We start from the raw sequence: 17,500 nt of genomic DNA, 5'->3' as shown, positions 1-17,500 counted from the left end.
ACACACGAACAGATTGAACATTGGCCGAAGTTCAGTGCCAGTGAAGGAACAAATTCGGACTTCATGAGCTCTTCTGAAAGTTTAAAAGGTAGAGTTGCCATCGACAAAAGTGCCAATGCGTGAAAAATGGTCGTGTCGGCGTGAGAGCGTGAGATTGCATCGAAATGCGTGAGACTCACGCTCAATGCGTGAGACTTGAGAGCTCTGCATATTCTGACAAGTCACAACATCCCTTGTGCCTTATAATGGTCCTCAGCTAGGATCTTCATGTATACGTTATTCTAGGAAATAAACGCTCCGTGAAATTAAGGTATTGGAAATTAACGCGACTTAAATTAACGCGAATTTAATGTACAACGACTTTCGAATAAAGAAAATTAACGCTAAGGAGGAGGTAGAATTTCTCAATAAAGGAAATTAACGCGATTAAGACACGGTTGGTTGTGACCACTGGAACAAATTTATTCAACACTGTATGCAAAAATTCACTGAACTAAACTGAGCCTTCTGGTCAACAAAGCAGTCCTCAAAATTCCAATTAATGGAGGGGTTAACGTAACAAAAAAAAGCTTGTACCTTATTTTATTGTTTTTTAGGTGTCATGAATGTCTGGAAAGGTTTCAGAATTAGGGTTAAGATAATGGAAATTAAGAGCGCGGAAGTTAATGCTGCACTTAATTAACGTCGCGGAAAATAGCGCTCAACATTAGCGCGACTTAAATCAACGCGGATTTTAACAATTCGCGTTTATTTCATGGAGCGTTAATTTCCTATTAGTAAGGTACTCCCATAAACCTCTCTCGTTGGTAGATATCTCTTACATAATTTAGTCCATTGACACAAAAAGAACACAAAATTCCAAAGAAAAAAAAGTTGAACTCAGGAACACTTTAAAGACAGTCTATTCCTCATCACCGCTATAATCTTATCTTAATACATATGAGCGTGTAAATAATGAAGTAAAGTCTTGTGTGGAAATCTTGCCAAAATTCATGTATTGAAGCTATGTCAAGTCTCTTTCCGTGAACTTTTCTCATCTCTAGTCCAGTTCATTATCTTAATCGTTAAGAGACATTCGAGTTCTTGGAGAAGAGATTACATAGTTACTGTACCGTACCTTTCCTTCCAGCCTTTTTCAGTGTACGTATATATTATTTTACCCATTATTAAAATTGCTGTTTTATTCAATTGGTTGATTAATCGATCCACTGATTTGATTTGATTACTTAAGACATCCTGAAGAGGCTTGAAACAGATGAAGGGAACAGTAAAGACACACTAGAAGAGACACGTGGTAAGTTCATACATTTTATTGACTTTTTGAATCATAGGGGATGTAGGAAAAACTGTTTTCTTTTTTTCCTGCAAAGGTACATGTACATTGTATTTTCAAAGTTCGCTTAAAAATTAATCACTGTCTCTTTTATTCCTAAAGAATTGTCAAAACATTTGAAGGACAAGATCAGTGAGATGGAAGGTAGGTGGAGATACATGTATGTAAATGGCTCGTATTTCAGGAGTTACTTTAAGTGTTTGTAACTTTTTAACTTCTGGCAAGGTTTCCAGTGGCTTTGCCACTCCTTTTGTGCTTTTTTTTTAAATTTCGTTGCTTGCAAATGGTTTCCTCCCTTTCTGCGGACAAGTAACGCGTAGGATTAAGGGACGCATCGTCATTGTCAATCCTATTGTTGACCTGGTTTGTTCGTAACACCTGATCTTATGCTTCAGTAAAGAGTCCACTTTCTTTCTTGACGGTACCTCTCCTTAGTCTTATGACTCTGGAACTCTCACTTTTTTACATCCCCTTGATGAACTGCCTGTGCAATGCCCTATTCCTCCACCCAGTTAGCTGCCTTTCCATTCTTACAGTACCTTTTTGCTTTGTCTGGACTTGATTCAATATTCTTTCCGCTTTAACAGCCCCCAGCAACCTCTCACAATTTCAATGCTAACACAGTCCTCAACAGTTGACAAGCGTCTCCCACCAACTGGTCTTTTGAAAATTAATATAACCTGTCCACATCTGCCTGCAGGTGAAATGCTCGGTAAATAGTTGACAGCTTTCTTGTTTTCTTATCCAGTGTCCTGAGATCCTCTTTGGTCTAGTTGATAATACCTTGTCCCTAAATGTATGGTCCTCGGGAGGTATTATGCCCTAAAACCTCCGTCGTTGGTAGTTGTATCTTACAGTGTACAAAATTTTTGTCTATGTCCATTGACGCAAAAAGGACTTTAAATTTTGAAAGAAAAAACTATAACAGTTTAAAGACAGTCTATTTTCACCACAATTGACATCTTAAAACGCCTAGAGTATACATGTATGTATGCATAACAAATACACGTTAAAAATATTAATAAATCAAGTTAACTAGATGGTACATGTACATAAAATAGTTATGATTCAAACGTCTAGTATCTTAAAATAAACCTCTCCATTTAGGTTTTCTTAGATACTAGCCATGTTTTGTTTAAATTTACTATGCAGACATCAGGAATAAACACAGTACATAAAGAGATGAGAGTAACAATACATTAAAGATACGCTAATAAGTTGAGGAGGCATCACAGAGAGGACTGTTGAAATATTCTGCAGTAAGAAATTTACACCATTGCATTTGTTTCCTTTATAAACATTGTTTGATTTTTAATATTTTAAAAAATACAACCACACTTTTGAATTTTCGAAACATGTTTCGATGTTTCAAACATCATCTTCAGCCATAGAGAGTGTAACATTAAAATTTTTACAAGTTAATTCGTATATATATATAACTATCAATACAATGATTCTTTGTAGATTAAATGTTCGTTACAAGTACGTAAAATTCAAACGAACCAACAGTATTATAGAGAACACAACTGACATAACGGTAAAAGTTTAAAAGTGTAATGCTAAACTGACATGATCAACTTGTTTGTTGAGTTCGGGTTTCAACCGCTCAATATGGAAGCTCTCCTTGATTTTGAGTTGATAGAAAGAAGTAGCATTATCAATAATTTTGAAGCAAGAAACATCACAATTATCGTGACAATTTTTAGAAGAACTAAGATGCTTGAAAATATGAGAATTTTTGTCCCGGAAAAGGAGCTCATTTACACGTGTGTAGAAATGCCTGTTGGTTTCACCAACGTAGCGAGCACCACAGCCCGCACAAGTAAATTTGTATACAACACGTGATTTAAGAGAATCCGGAATGAAATCCTTTGGACTAAAAATGTTGCACAGTTTGAATGGAGAGAAAATTACTTTAACATTTAAATCCTTGCAATACTTGTTAATAATAGATGAAATTTTCTTTCTGGTATAAGTTGAATAGAAACCGATGTAAGGTAGTTTGTAAAAATGGTAGTTGGATACATCATGTTTAGGGGCTTCTTTTGTAGTAACATTTCTAAGATAACCTTGAACGGACTTGTCAATTAGCCAACTGGGAAACATATTACGTTTCAAAATAGTAGTTAGAGTATTGATATCGTTTTGAAAACCCTGAGTAGTGTTGTTAATTTTATATGCCCTGTCGATGAGAGTTTTAATTAACCCTAATTTGTACTGAAAGGGAGTAAAACTGAAATAATTTGTAAGTAGACCAGTGTAAGTCTTTTTTCGAAAAACAGAAGTGATACAAGAACATTCATTGTTACTTGATATCTGCTTGGATAGTAATACATCTAAGAAAGGCAATTTGCCATCTGTTTCTGTTTCCATTGTAAACTTAATGTTGGGATGGCATTTGTTAAGGTATTGAAAAAACATATCTGCATCATGAGAATTTTGAAAACAACAAATAATGTCATCTACGTATCTGCGATAATATAATACTTGGGTGCCGGTGTATTTTTCCAACCAAAGCCTTCCATAGTGACCCATGAAGAAATTCTCTAATACAGGGGCTGAAGGTGAACCCATTGCCACTCCATCTATTTGATCGTAAAAGCAACCATTGAATAAAAAATGAGTGTGGCTAGTAGCAAAATTGAATAGTTGTTTAAGATTAACTTTACTTAGTTTTAGGTCAGGATTCATGTTACCATCAATTATGGCGTTGACAGCTAAATCAATCGTCTCAGATAAAGGGATATTTGTAAAAAGGCTAGTGACATCATAGGAAACTAGAAACTTGTCGCTGAAATCAAACTGTTGAATCTCTTGGACAAAAGAAAACGTATCTGTTGCACAAAACTCTGAGGATATGTGGGGTTTAAGCAAAGAACAAAGATACTTAGCTAAGTTGTAATTGTAAGTGCCTATAGATGACACAATGGGTCTGCAAGTATTCACGACATTTGAACTTCTCCATGATGACCTCAAGAGGCATCTTTCGGATAAGACCAAAGCCAATGAAGTCCGGAATGAGATACAGCATCTAGCCACCCGTTATGTGAACTCTTTCAAGCCTTCAATGAATGACTTAAAGAAACATAAAATACTGAAAAGACTGAAACATAACAAGGACATCATCATCCTGAGACCAGATAAGGGGAACGGAGTCGTAGTTCTTGACAAGGTAGTTTACAATAAAGCTATGGTTGATTTGTTGAGTGACAATTCTAAATTTAAAAAATTGGAATCTGATCTCACTCTACGCAGGGAAGGTCAGTTACAGCGGTTTTTACGTAAACTTAAGGAAAACGGCCTCTTAGATTGTAACATCTATCGTGAAATTTATCCTACTGGTTCCCAACCAGCTAGGTTATATGGTCTACCTAAATTGCATAAAGTCAAAGATCCCAAAACTATCACACCTCCTTTCAGACCCATTGTGTCATCTATAGGCACTTACAATTACAACTTAGCTAAGTATCTATGTTCTTTGCTAAAACCCCACATATCCTCAGGGTTTTGTGCAACAGATACGTTTTCTTTTGTCCAAGAGATTCAACAGTTTGATTTTAGCGACAGGTTTCTAGTTTCCTATGATGTCACTAGCCTTTTTACAAATATCCCTTTATCTGAGACGATTGATTTAGCTGTCAACGCCATAATTGATGGTAACATGAATCCTGACCTAAAACTAAGTAAAGTTAATCTTAAACAACTATTCAATTTTGCTACTAGCCACACTCATTTTTTATTCAATGGTTGCTTTTACGATCAAATAGATGGAGTGGCAATGGGTTCACCTTCAGCCCCTGTATTAGAGAATTTCTTTATGGGTCACTATGGAAGGCTTTGGTTGGAAAAATACACCAGTATCCAAGTATTATATTATCGCAGATACGTAGATGACATTATTTGTTGTTTTCAAAATTCTCATGATGCAGATATGTTTTTTCAATACCTTAACAAATGCCATCCCAACATTAAGTTTACAATGGAAACAGAAACAGATGGCAAATTGCCTTTCTTAGATGTATTATTATCCAAGCAGATATCAAGTAACAATGAATGTTCTTGTATCACTTCTGTTTTTCGAAAAAAGACTTACACTGGTCTACTTACAAATTATTTCAGTTTTACTCCCTTTCAGTACAAATTAGGGTTAATTAAAACTCTCATCGACAGGGCATATAAAATTAACAACACTACTCAGGGTTTTCAAAACGATATCAATACTCTAACTACTATTTTGAAACGTAATATGTTTCCCAGTTGGCTAATTGACAAGTCCGTTCAAGGTTATCTTAGAAATGTTACTACAAAAGAAGCCCCTAAACATGATGTATCCAACTACCATTTTTACAAACTACCTTACATCGGTTTCTATTCAACTTATACCAGAAAGAAAATTTCATCTATTATTAACAAGTATTGCAAGGATTTAAATGTTAAAGTAATTTTCTCTCCATTCAAACTGTGCAACATTTTTAGTCCAAAGGATTTCATTCCGGATTCTCTTAAATCACGTGTTGTATACAAATTTACTTGTGCGGGCTGTGGTGCTCGCTACGTTGGTGAAACCAACAGGCATTTCTACACACGTGTAAATGAGCTCCTTTTCCGGGACAAAAATTCTCATATTTTCAAGCATCTTAGTTCTTCTAAAAATTGTCACGATAATTGTGATGTTTCTTGCTTCAAAATTATTGATAATGCTACTTCTTTCTATCAACTCAAAATCAAGGAGAGCTTCCATATTGAGCGGTTGAAACCCGAACTCAACAAACAAGTTGATCATGTCAGTTTAGCATTACACTTTTAAACTTTTACCGTTATGTCAGTTGTGTTCTCTATAATACTGTTGGTTCGTTTGAATTTTACGTACTTGTAACGAACATTTAATCTACAAAGAATCATTGTATTGATAGTTATATATATATACGAATTAACTTGTAAAAATTTTAATGTTACACTCTCTATGGCTGAAGATGATGTTTGAAACATCGAAACATGTTTCGAAAATTCAAAAGTGTGGTTGTATTTTTTAAAATATTAGTAACACTTGTGCTATCCAGACTGTTTGATTTTTAAAATGAGACATTTTCATAATCTAACACAAAGGCAAGTAAAAACAAGCTGATTAGAACAATAAAAGGAAAAAGGAAAAAAACGGAAAGGAAAGGAACTTTATTGAAGTGTCTAGTCGTTCTAGCGCTGGAACACTAATTGGGGACACTGTAAACTGAAATATTTAACCAAGGAACAAAATTAACCATAACAACTACTATAATTCCTTGCGCCTGCGGTCCTCAGGATGCATGTGCCTTACAAACTCTGTTGTCGGTAGTTATCTCTTCCAGATTAGTCCATTTTGTTTGATAGGTGTATGTCCATTTAAACAAAGGCAACATGAAATTTCAAAGAAAAAGTGCAACAGTTTAAATACAGTCTATTTTCACAGCTATTGTTATCTTAAAACGCAAGAGTGTGTATATGTTGTTGTTCGACAATTTTTTCCTGGTTCAAAAGCTTATTAATAATTCAGGAGCCAAACAGCTTATCAAAACACCGATAAAACGTAAGGTGCATGAGCTTTATATCCTGATAAAACACTCCTCGTTAGTATTCTTCATATAAACAATGCTAATAAGGCATAGCTTGTTTTTCTTGTATGCTAATATTCTCCTCTCACAATTTGAACCATTTTTCTGAGTCCAGAGGGACATGCTTTTTGTGGAATGTTTTTGAAGCCGTTCAAAAGAACTCACAGCATGTGTTTTATCAGGTCTAAAAACACTCGGTTATTCCTCGTGTTTTCAAACCCTGATAAAATACTGCAGGGTGAACTATTTACACGATGAGGTTGAGTAGCCAATCAAAACAGAGTTTGGAATTAAAAATCTTAACATCTATGAGATGTAAAAATAAACTTGTGAACAGGTGAACACAAAAGCGAAGGAAATGGATCATAAAAATGAAGTTTCGACTATCTGAATGATTTTGGGTGAGATTAAAGCGATATATTGTTGAAAAAGCCATAGTAATAAATTGGGTTAACCAGGAACCAGTTTTTTTAAAGCTAATAACTGCCTAGGTTCACATGTAACACAAGTAATTCATCGAAAATGGAATTTGAAGTGTTATGCCGTGACATTTGAGGGTAAAATGGGTATTTGTAGACTTTAAGCTTCCATGTACTGGGCAAATAAACAAGCATCTCTTCTCTTTAATGGTTAACATTCCTTGACAGGCTTGTCACCGTTCAGAGAGTTAGCGTCAACATTTCTATCTTTATTTCTCGAGAGTTTCAATAGACGAAGCCAAATAAATATGACAGACCGAGTAACCCTCACTACAGTATATTATATTTTTTCATGCCCGTACCATTCCGGAAACGAAACACCATTTCTTTTTTTGAAATAGTTTCTTGTCAAACATTACTTCAATATTTCTTAAACCAGTTTAATTTTGATTTTCCCTTGTTTCAGATAACGATACTGCTTATTAGACAAAGAAAACACAAAATTGAAGTGATTTGAAAAATTTTAAACCAATAAGATTCTAAACCGCAACATTTGCTATTTTCGCAAATCCCATCATACAGTTCATTTTGGGGTGTTATTTGCATTAAAACAATGGATATCCAGTTCACTGAAGCATGATACATGTACACTCCCAAGAGAAAGGCCTGGTTTTCACTAGCACGCAAGCATAAGCGCAGTTACTTGTTGTTAATCAGTGTCAATTGTTCTAACAAAAGGCTCTAATGAACAACAAGCTACTGAAAACTGAGTTTGCGTATCCTTCTTGTGCTTATGCTTTCGTCTCTAGTGAAAACCAGGCTTAAATTACTTGTATTGTTTTATGCAAACAACCCCCCAAAACGTGTTGCATTATGGAAATGGAAAGTAGCGAATTGTTTAATGAAGGAGAGCCTTGTGTGGAAATCTTGCCCAAATCAGGAGGTCAATCTTGAAGCTATGTCAACTGTCTTTCTATGAACTTATTTCATGTCTTGTCCAGTTCATCCATCTCTGTTAAGAGACAGTGGAGTTCTCCGGGAAGAGATTATAGACTTTTCCTGTTAGCCTGTTTCAGTGTATACAGTACCACTCAAATGTAAGTTACCAGTCTCAGCTTGTTTCAGGTGAGACGCGAATCGCGTCACGTGGTACACGATTCGCGGCCTCCGTGTCGCGAATCACGTAGAGCGAGAGTCACTAAAGCAGAAATTTTGGCATGAATTTACTGTAGGAGGACTCCTCTATGCAAAATCAATTCATATCGCACAGCGATTAACAATATTGCACAATCGCAAGCTGTCTGCGATGAACAAGTCCCAGACGACCATTGACACCCCTGACACATGTAAACGTTCGCATTTATCTGTAAAGCGATCCGTGTACCCTTAATTAATCCTCAAGGAAGATTTTACCCATTACATGTATTAGAATTTACTTTTTTATTCAATTGATGCTTTGCTTTGATTAAGACACCCTAAAGAGGCTTGTAACTGATGACGACAGCAGCAAAGACACCCTAAAGGAGACACATGGTGAGTTGATAAATTTTACTAACTTACTTTTTGTCGGCAAAAAAGTAATTTTAAGGCTAGCTTAATGAGTCCTCTTTTGCTCCCAAAGAAATTTCAAAACATTTGAGGGACAAGTTCAGTGACTTGGAAGGTATGTATACATGTAAATAGCTCTTATTTTATGAGTTAATTATAATGTGAGTGTTTTTATTAGAGAACAACATACCTGGATAATAAATAATGGATATAATAATGACAGTCGTTCAAGGAAGTTCTTTATTCTACTTAAGACTCAAAAATAGTTACAACAGTTAAACAGTCTCTTCGAGACTATTGCGCAAATGCCTTCCGTTGTAATCTTACTGAAATTACCAGTAGGATTTACAGGTGCCCAGACCACAACACCAGGGACTCCTCATGTTACTCTCTTCTAACGGGTTGTGGGTTCTTTAATGGCCCCCATTAGGGCTACGTGATGGGCCTATGGTTTCTTGAAAGCATCGGAGAGGTCAAAAGTCTGACCATTTTCAGATATTGTTCTGTTCTATTGGCAAACAAATAACTTTCTGAAAAGTCAGACGTAATTCAAAGAATGAAACTCGGAAGCCATATATTCCTGACAAAGATTTGAGTGTCAAAATAATTGTACAAAAACTACTGCTCACTGGCTCACATTTTACTTTACTTTTTAAACAAATGCTGAAGCAAGTGATGTCGCAAGGGGAGACAGATTGAATACTAAACTTGAAAAGACTGAAGCTACAGTCACGACTCGCATAATTCATCTTGATTATCCTTCTTGAAATCTTGCCAAATGTTCTGTGTTAACGTGTCAGTGACGAAGCAGTCTCTATCTCTGTTTTTATAAACGTATTTCATGTCAAGTCTTCTTCATTCACATCTTTGTTTGCTTTCTGTTCTTGGTAATTAATGAGAGATAATATACTTTGTCTTTCACTCCTCTTTGTATGTATTAGTGAACTCTTTATTAGAATTTTGTCTTTTATTTTATTAATTAATTGATCAGTTCGTCGATTCGATTTCATTAAGACACCCTGAAGAGGCTTGAAACAGATGAAGTCAGTAGCAAAGACATATTAAAAGAGACACATGGTGAGCTCATTCATTTTATTGACATATTGAGTTAATAGAGGGGACTGAGCAACAACAAAGATTTTGGGCACCTCCGATTTTTGTTTCGACAGCAAGAGAAATTTGGGCAAAGCCAGTTTTTAAAGAAGTTTCCATATTTCATTTTTTCAAAGAGGTACACTGTAGATAGTCGGCTTGTCCACGGATTAGGCTACATGACTGTTTCAAAAGTGCTGGAGAAAATGGACGAGAATGGTCTATTTAATATGTTTCCAGAGTTATCTAATGTGGCACGTATCCTTGGAGTGATACCTGCTACATCATGTTCTGCACAGTGATCATTTAGTGGGTTGCGCAGATTGAAAACTTACCTCTGCAGCACCATGGAGCAACAACGTGTCAGTAACATCGCACTTACTGACACGGAAAGAGCATATGCCAACACTGTTGTCAACAATGCCATAGATTGTATCATTGATATCTTTGGTCATCGAAATGGCAGAGACGACTATTTCTTTTAACGTGGTTTATGAGCTCATGTGATAGATTCATTTGTAAGAGTATTTTCACTTCATATGTAGGCTTACGTTAGTGGATCGTAGGACCCTAGTTTCTTTTTGACCGTTCCATAAAAGTTTAGCCAACTTGTGAGAGTTTTTTGTGGCAAATGGCTTACTACACCCACCGGCAAAAAGCTTTCTAAGGGTCACTTAATAACTGTTTCTTTTACTCCCAAAGAAATGTCAAAAACTTTGATGGACAAGCTGTGTGAGATGGAAGGTAGGTCCACTTGCAAATGGCTCTTATTTTATGAGTTCATGTGGATCCTTTTTTGGAGAATAACATGCATCGTAGTAACAAAATTTGACCATTTGCAGATGATATTAATGCTGTTTTATTGGACAAATGAACTGAAAATTGAAACCTATCTAAGAAGCAAAACTCAGCAGATTCTCCTGAATTCCCCAAACGAAAACCCAATTAACGATTCAACATGAACAGCCTTTCTATGTACTCCATACCCAAGCCTGCATACTGTACGTCAATCAAAAAGTATTGCAACCCGATTGGCTTTCTGAATAGAAACAAAAGGGCAACAGTATCTTTGTGTGACACGTGACAATGTGTCAATATCTTCTATCCAGTTGCTAAGGTAGAATTTCCCCTTAGTTGTTTGAAGACGCTGAGTGTTGGCCCAACCAGAGTTAACGGCACAACCTTCTGTGCACAACTAACTGAGCCAAACAATCAACTGGGTGTTTTTGCTCTTCTTTCGCGAGACTGCTTGTGCATTTCTTATTACGTAGAATGAAATAGCTCGTCAGACTCATTAGCAAATTTCTGGTTTCTAAAGAAACTGGTGGCTGCTGCGCCGGTGTGAGAGTGAAACATGAAATTTGGTTTTATCAAACGAGTTGATAAAGGTCGAATTACCACCGTGAAAATTTTGGAAAGCCGACGTTTCGAGCATTAGCCCTTCCTCAGAGCGAATGGAAGAACTGTGTTGTTCCTTTTTACGAGGGTGTGGAGGAGCTTTGCCATTGATGGAAATATGGTGACATGAATTTGTGAATAAATTAACGGAATGAGAGGCGTTCATTGATTCCATGAGGATAGAGTGTACCTAGCTGAAAGAAGAATTCTTGTGCGAGTTTTTTTCGGCTTTCTGTGTTCCCGTGGTGTAAGGATAGGCCACAAATTGGCCGTGATTAGGAAGATTAAAATGGCGCTACTGGTTTTGACGCATGTGTCCTTTTTTTTTCTACATCTTGTAGGTGTTTGTCCGCCAATCTTCTCCCTGTTTCCCCTATGTAGATCTTCTTACATAGTGTGCAGGTTATGCAATAGATGACATTTGCGGAGATGTATGTGAAATGGTCAGTGATGTTAAAGGACCGATTCAGTCCTGAGATCGTAACCATGTTAGATAAAGTTAAGAGTTCTGCATCATGTGCGTGTACATTTGAAAGTTCCCAGTTGGTTGTCAGAGTTAAAGGCACTCCTAACTAGAAAATTACCTATGTTTTTGTCGCGTTTGAATGAACTAAGTGGTGGTAGAGGAAATCTATGTTTAGTTTCGTGATAATTGCGGAGAGTTTTGAAGTTTTTGAGAAGGATGGTTGTTGTGGATGGTAGGTGAGGGTGAATGAAATTCTGTTGCTTTCTTTGTTCTGTGACGTTTGTAGTGCAGTTTCTTGATTGGTTTCTTGGGCACAATGGTTGCCTGAGGTGACAGTGGAGTCAGGGTAGCTAAGCTTTTTGAAAAACTGGCACATTTCCTTACACTTGCTGTTAAAGTCAGAGTCGTCACTACAGAGGTGCCTCAGTTGAAGAAATTGAGAGAATGGGATGGCACTTCTTACTTGTTGTGGATGAGAGGACGAACGTAGCAAATAGTTATGGGAATCTGTTGGTTTGTAGTGTACACTAGTACATAAATCATTGCCCTATGACTGAAAGTTTAATGTCGGTGTATTTTAGGGCCGGGTGGAAAGAATTGACTGAAGTAATGAATTGATTGAGTTCATCTCTGCTGGATGAAGTAGCGCTGACGCTGTCATGGATGGAACGTTCCTAAAGACCAGGTTTTGGTCCGTTGTAGCGAGAGAAAAGGGTGGGAGGAAATGTGCCAGTTTTTCAATCCTGGCTCCGCTGTCACCACAGAAATCGATCGAGAAACCACACTACAAACGTCACAGAACGAAGAAACCAACAGAATTCCATTCACCCCCACCTACCATCCACAAAAGACAGTGCCATTATGCGCGCCATTATGGCTGCCACAGGCGTTTTCATTCCGTTGTTATTTACCCTTGTATTATACTTTATGCAACCATACAGGATTATTCTCCCACTTAATGGAACTACTAGCTAGCAGAATTTGACACTACTCGCTGTACGAAATTTAGAGGAATCTGGTTTTGTCCTCGCCTCTCAATAACATCATCAACACGACGCTATCTTCCTCGGAGAGGGAAAAGCATGGATATTCTCTCATTGCAGCTAGGGAATTTGAACTCTTTGTGGATATTACTATGGATGTAGAACTAAACCCTGGACCCAATAGAACAAGCACTGATATTGAGCAACATTCGCATAACTGAAAGCAAACCAGTTTGAAATCAGTGTCTAGGCCTAATAACTGTAGTAAGAGATCAACAGGCCAAGATGGACTTCGTTGTATCAATATTCAGGCAATAATTGGCTACGAGACTTTGTGGTCAAATTTCCAGCCTCAGTTTGTTTTCTTTGTCTCGCAAGTCTCAAGGAAGATTTCTAAACAAAAGAATATTCAAATTTAACCATAAAACCTCGTAGCCATGTGTGAATATTAATATATCGAACGCATTTCTGCGTGGGCATTTGTAAGAGCTACGCAGAATAGCTAGTGTTGCTGGGTAGTCTACAATTTAGCCCTTCTTTGATTTTATCATTAAAAGATTTTCAAGGAGCGGGAAATCAGTCTAATTGAATAGAAGAAGGAAGACGCAGAATATTCCATTAATGGATAATATTCCAGCAAATGGTAATAAATCGGAAAGATGGCAGCCATGCTTTGCCATAGCTCCAAGGTTTTAAGAAACATTCTACGTTCAAGCTTAGTTTTAATGCACCTAACTATCATTCATAATGCAGCTAAGTATCCTCCTCATCGGTACATTGCTTTGTTTGTACTAGAAACATTAAATACTGCAAGTGAGGGCGATATATGTCTTCATACTTTTGGTAGTTCAAGCCGGCGGCTCCTGGTGGTCTTTGTAGACTCAAGGGTTCCTGGAGTTCAAGCAGAGCTTTGTACTATGCAAACTTGGAGGCTACCAGACAGATACATTTGCCCTCTGGTGATATTGAGCTTAACCCTGGATGGCAAGGCATATCTATGGAGGGTGAAGATTATTTACTGAACTTTGCGAGTGAAATCAACCGTGGCACGAATAATCTCAAATACGGCATTTGATGAATAAACGTTTTAAAGCACTTAAAAAGGCACAATGTCTTGGTGATCCGAATCCGTGGGCTGAGTACCATGGGTTGCGGAATAGAGTGACCAAGGAAGTGAGGCTCTCTAAGAGCAAGTACTACTTGGAATTGTTCAGTGAAGTGAAGGATTGTAAATCCTACTACTTGTATACCAGTGGGCATACAAGAAAGGTCATTCTACCGAGCTCCCGCTAGTAAAGATAACGGATGAATGGGCACTCGACAAGAAATATGTTGTAGGCGTGGTTTTAGTAGACTTTCTAAAGGCGATTTCCCTAGTCCAAAAACTTCAGAGTCTTGGTGTAGCTGGGGACTTATGGTGTTGGATAAAGGATTATCTCTCTGGAAGAAAACAAGTGACAACGATTAATGGGTGTAAATCTCAAGCTATGCCAGTTACTTTTGGTGAACCACAAGGGTCTGTGCTTGGCCCCACCCTTTTTCCCCTCTATTGTAATGACCTGCCCAAAATCACTAATGGAATAGATGGCGACCTACAGCTTTACATGTATGCAGACGATACCACCGTTTATGTGTTGGCTCTGACTTAATACCTGGTGGCTTTTAAGTTAAATGAAGTCCTAGCGAGGTTATATACATCGTGTTGTGAGAACTGGCTCACTCCCCATACTACCAAGATGGAATATACGCTGCTCAGTGGATGGAGGCAACTGACTGCTCCCCCCTGGATGGGATGCTAGTCCATCGTAGGGTTACCCCCAGCATTAAATTCGCCGTTACCCATTTATACAACTGGGTGGAGAGATGCACCGTGAGAGTAAAGTGTCGTGCCTAAGAACACAACACATTGTCCCCAGCAAGGAGCCGAACCCGGACCACATTTGGAGTCGAGTATACTGACAGACTATTTCCATGAATAAATTCTTCGACGTAAGTAAAAAAGACGTCCTTGTAATTTCAAAATCTGGCCCTTGAAAGTCCTTGAAAAGTCCTTGAATTTTTGGTCTGAAAAAGTGTACGAACCCTGATTCTAAGATCATCATTGGTGGAGAGGTTAATCAGTTGAAGTATAAAGATCTACTTATGCATGCGACTTTGTTCCAACTGGTTGTAAAGCCAACTAGGGGAGACAATATTCTTGATGTCTTCATTACCAATTCTCCCTGTCTTTGGGACAAGATTAAGGTTATCAAGAGTGCGATTCAAACATATCATTGAGCATGGTGTTGCAACACCAAGATCTTAGACCAAAGCCAAGTGTAGTACTATTTCAATTTAGAGATGTTAGAACACACAATAAGATTTACATGGGTAACCTACTCAAGGATAATGATCGACATGAGGTTAACTCTTGAAGATTGCGAGTTGAAGTGCAACACCCTGTCAAACTCTCTCTTAATTATATTTAATGATAGTTTTCCACTAATGTCAGTATGCATCTCCTCACAGGACTCGCAGCTTATCTTACCGCCGGTGAAGCATCTACTGAAACGTAGAAAGAAACTGTATCAATCAAACAAACCTCTTCCTGTTGGCTTTCAGGATAGGATCAATGCTTTAATCAGGGACAACCTCTTTTGGTTATATCTTAAAGATATTCAACATTACTGCATTGCAGATGATAGTAATGTCCTTTATTCTCACGAAAATCTCAAGACATTGGAATTAATTGTAAATGCTTAACATAAAGAAAACAAACTACCACTAATTTTATTCGCGGATCATATCAACGTTTTTTTGTCTGGTAAAGATCTTTGACTGTTTGGTTAATCAGCTGAACATCGAGTTAAATAAGTTGTCAGTATGGGTTAGGGTTAATAAGCTTTCACTGAATCTTAAAAAGACCAAGTTTATGGTATTCAAACCAAATCAAAAACTTAGAAATTATAATCATCAAATTGATAAATGAACAACAAATTGATCAAGTTAAAGAAACAGTTTTTTGGGTGTAATCATCAGTGAAAACCTAAACTGGAAGTCTGAAATCTCTCATGTGGCTAAGTGGGTAAGGCCTCCGTCAGTTGTAGTTGACTATGGATTTTGCGCCGGTCTGGAACAAGTCATTTTGCCTTAGGGACAGCACCGGCTGTGGCTGATGAGTCCAATGGGTGAGTGGCAATCTCGGCCACATTTCTTGCAGGTGTGGCTAGTTGGGGTAGCTGTGGCGATGCGTGCCTTTCACTTGGCCCTCTTTTCATTGGCTGGATCTTTTCTTCACCAGACCTCAGCTGTTTGCGGAGAACACAGCGCCATTTGTTGCGGTCAGCTGCTGCATCTTCCCAGCTCTCTGTGTTGATGTCCAGGGCTTTCATGTCACGCTTTCAGACATCTTTGTAGCGCAGCTGGGGGCGGCCAACAGTTCTCTTGCCAAAGGCAAGGTCACCGTAGAGGATGTCCTTAGGGATGCGCCCATCCTCTATCCGGTGCACGTGGCCGAGCCATCGCAACCTGCGTTGTCTGAGCAGTATGAACCTGGTGGTAAGACCAGCGCGCTTGAGGACCTGGGCATTGGGCACCTTGTCACTCCAATGGATGCGGTGCATGCAGCGCAGCGCTCCTGTTTGCTGCCGCAGAGGAGAGTGCTGATGATGTAGGCGTTGTACACTGCCATCTTTGTTGGAATTGTCAGCTTTGGGTTCTCCCAGACACGGGTGGTGAGGCATCCTAGGGTTGTGGCAGTTTTGCCGATGCGCTTGCTGATCTCGGCATCCAGGGACAGGTTGTCGCTGATGGTGGATCCCAGGAATGTGAATTGGTGTACAACTTCAAGTTGGTAGTGGTCGATGTGGAGGGTCCACATCCTGACTCAACACATTGGTCTTTTTCAGGCTGATAGTCAGTCCGAAGTCTTTGCAGGCCTGGGAAAACCTGTCCATGAGGCACTGGAGTTCTTGCTCAGTGTGCAAAGTGACGGCAGCATCATCAGCAAAGAGCATGACCCGGATGGTTGTCTCATGCACTTTGGTCTTTGCTTTCCGACGAGCCAGGCTGAAAAGTCGACCGTCAGAGCTGGAGCGTAGGTACACCCCTTCTGTTGCAGTTCCAAAAGCATGCTTTAGGAGCGGGGCAAAGAAGATGCAAAAGAGGGTGGGGGCAAGGATGCATCCTTGCTTTACTCTGCTCTTGATGTCAAGTAGTAGTTCTGAGGATGACTCAAATATAGAAGTTCAGTCCTTCATTAGGTGGGCTGATGAGAATCGCATGAAGGTTAACCTAAACAAAACATGGGAACTGTTCTTAGAGGAAGGAGTACTAGGATCGCTCCGGTACCTCTTGATATAATTGAATGCAAGGATAAGCCGCTTACTGTATTGGGGGTCACTTTCAAAGGAAATGCTACGAATTGGAACAGACAGTTTGGATACTTGTTGAGGAAAAACAGCAGTAGGTTATATATTTTTAGGGCGTGTATATATTACTAGTATTCTATCAGTAGTTTAGATTTACTTTTTCAAAGCTTAATCTTATCTATTTTTATTTATGCTATCAAAGTTTGGGGTAATGCCTTTTATAGTAAGTATTTAAGTAAGATCGATAATTTTTTTTTTTCAAGTCAGGATATTGCACTAAGCAATACTATATCAATGAATAGTTATTCGGTTATAAGGCGCACG

General features: G+C 38.3%; 1 protein-coding gene and 1 long non-coding RNA gene across 4 annotated transcripts in view; both read left to right on the top strand.

Annotated features, from left to right (window-relative positions):
- The window catches only part of LOC138029095 (NLR family CARD domain-containing protein 3-like), a 61,824-nt gene that overhangs the window by 30,722 nt on the left and 13,602 nt on the right, over positions 1–17,500 (top strand). For 2 of the 3 annotated variants that reach the window (XM_068876776.1, XM_068876778.1), the window contains exons 6-11: positions 1,232–1,294; positions 1,436–1,477; positions 8,811–8,873; positions 8,962–9,003; positions 9,903–9,965; positions 10,683–10,724. In XM_068876776.1, the coding sequence (XP_068732877.1) occupies positions 1,232–1,294; positions 1,436–1,477; positions 8,811–8,873; positions 8,962–9,003; positions 9,903–9,965; positions 10,683–10,724 (315 nt within the window). The remainder of the gene's footprint in view (positions 1–1,231; positions 1,295–1,435; positions 1,478–8,810; positions 8,874–8,961; positions 9,004–9,902; positions 9,966–10,682; positions 10,725–17,500) is intronic. The other variant, XM_068876777.1, reaches the window with a different exon arrangement.
- Positions 5,302–6,153, top strand: LOC138029108 (uncharacterized). The gene is made up of 2 exons (XR_011127813.1): positions 5,302–5,581; positions 5,617–6,153. It is a non-coding gene; the product is annotated as an uncharacterized lncRNA (long non-coding RNA).

Source organism: Montipora capricornis, chromosome 13, assembly GCF_036669925.1.
Source record: "Montipora capricornis isolate CH-2021 chromosome 13, ASM3666992v2, whole genome shotgun sequence".
NCBI lineage: Eukaryota > Metazoa > Cnidaria > Anthozoa > Scleractinia > Acroporidae > Montipora > Montipora capricornis.
The sequence above is the reverse complement of the archived record's forward strand: the minus strand, read 5'-3'. Positions and strand labels throughout refer to the sequence as shown.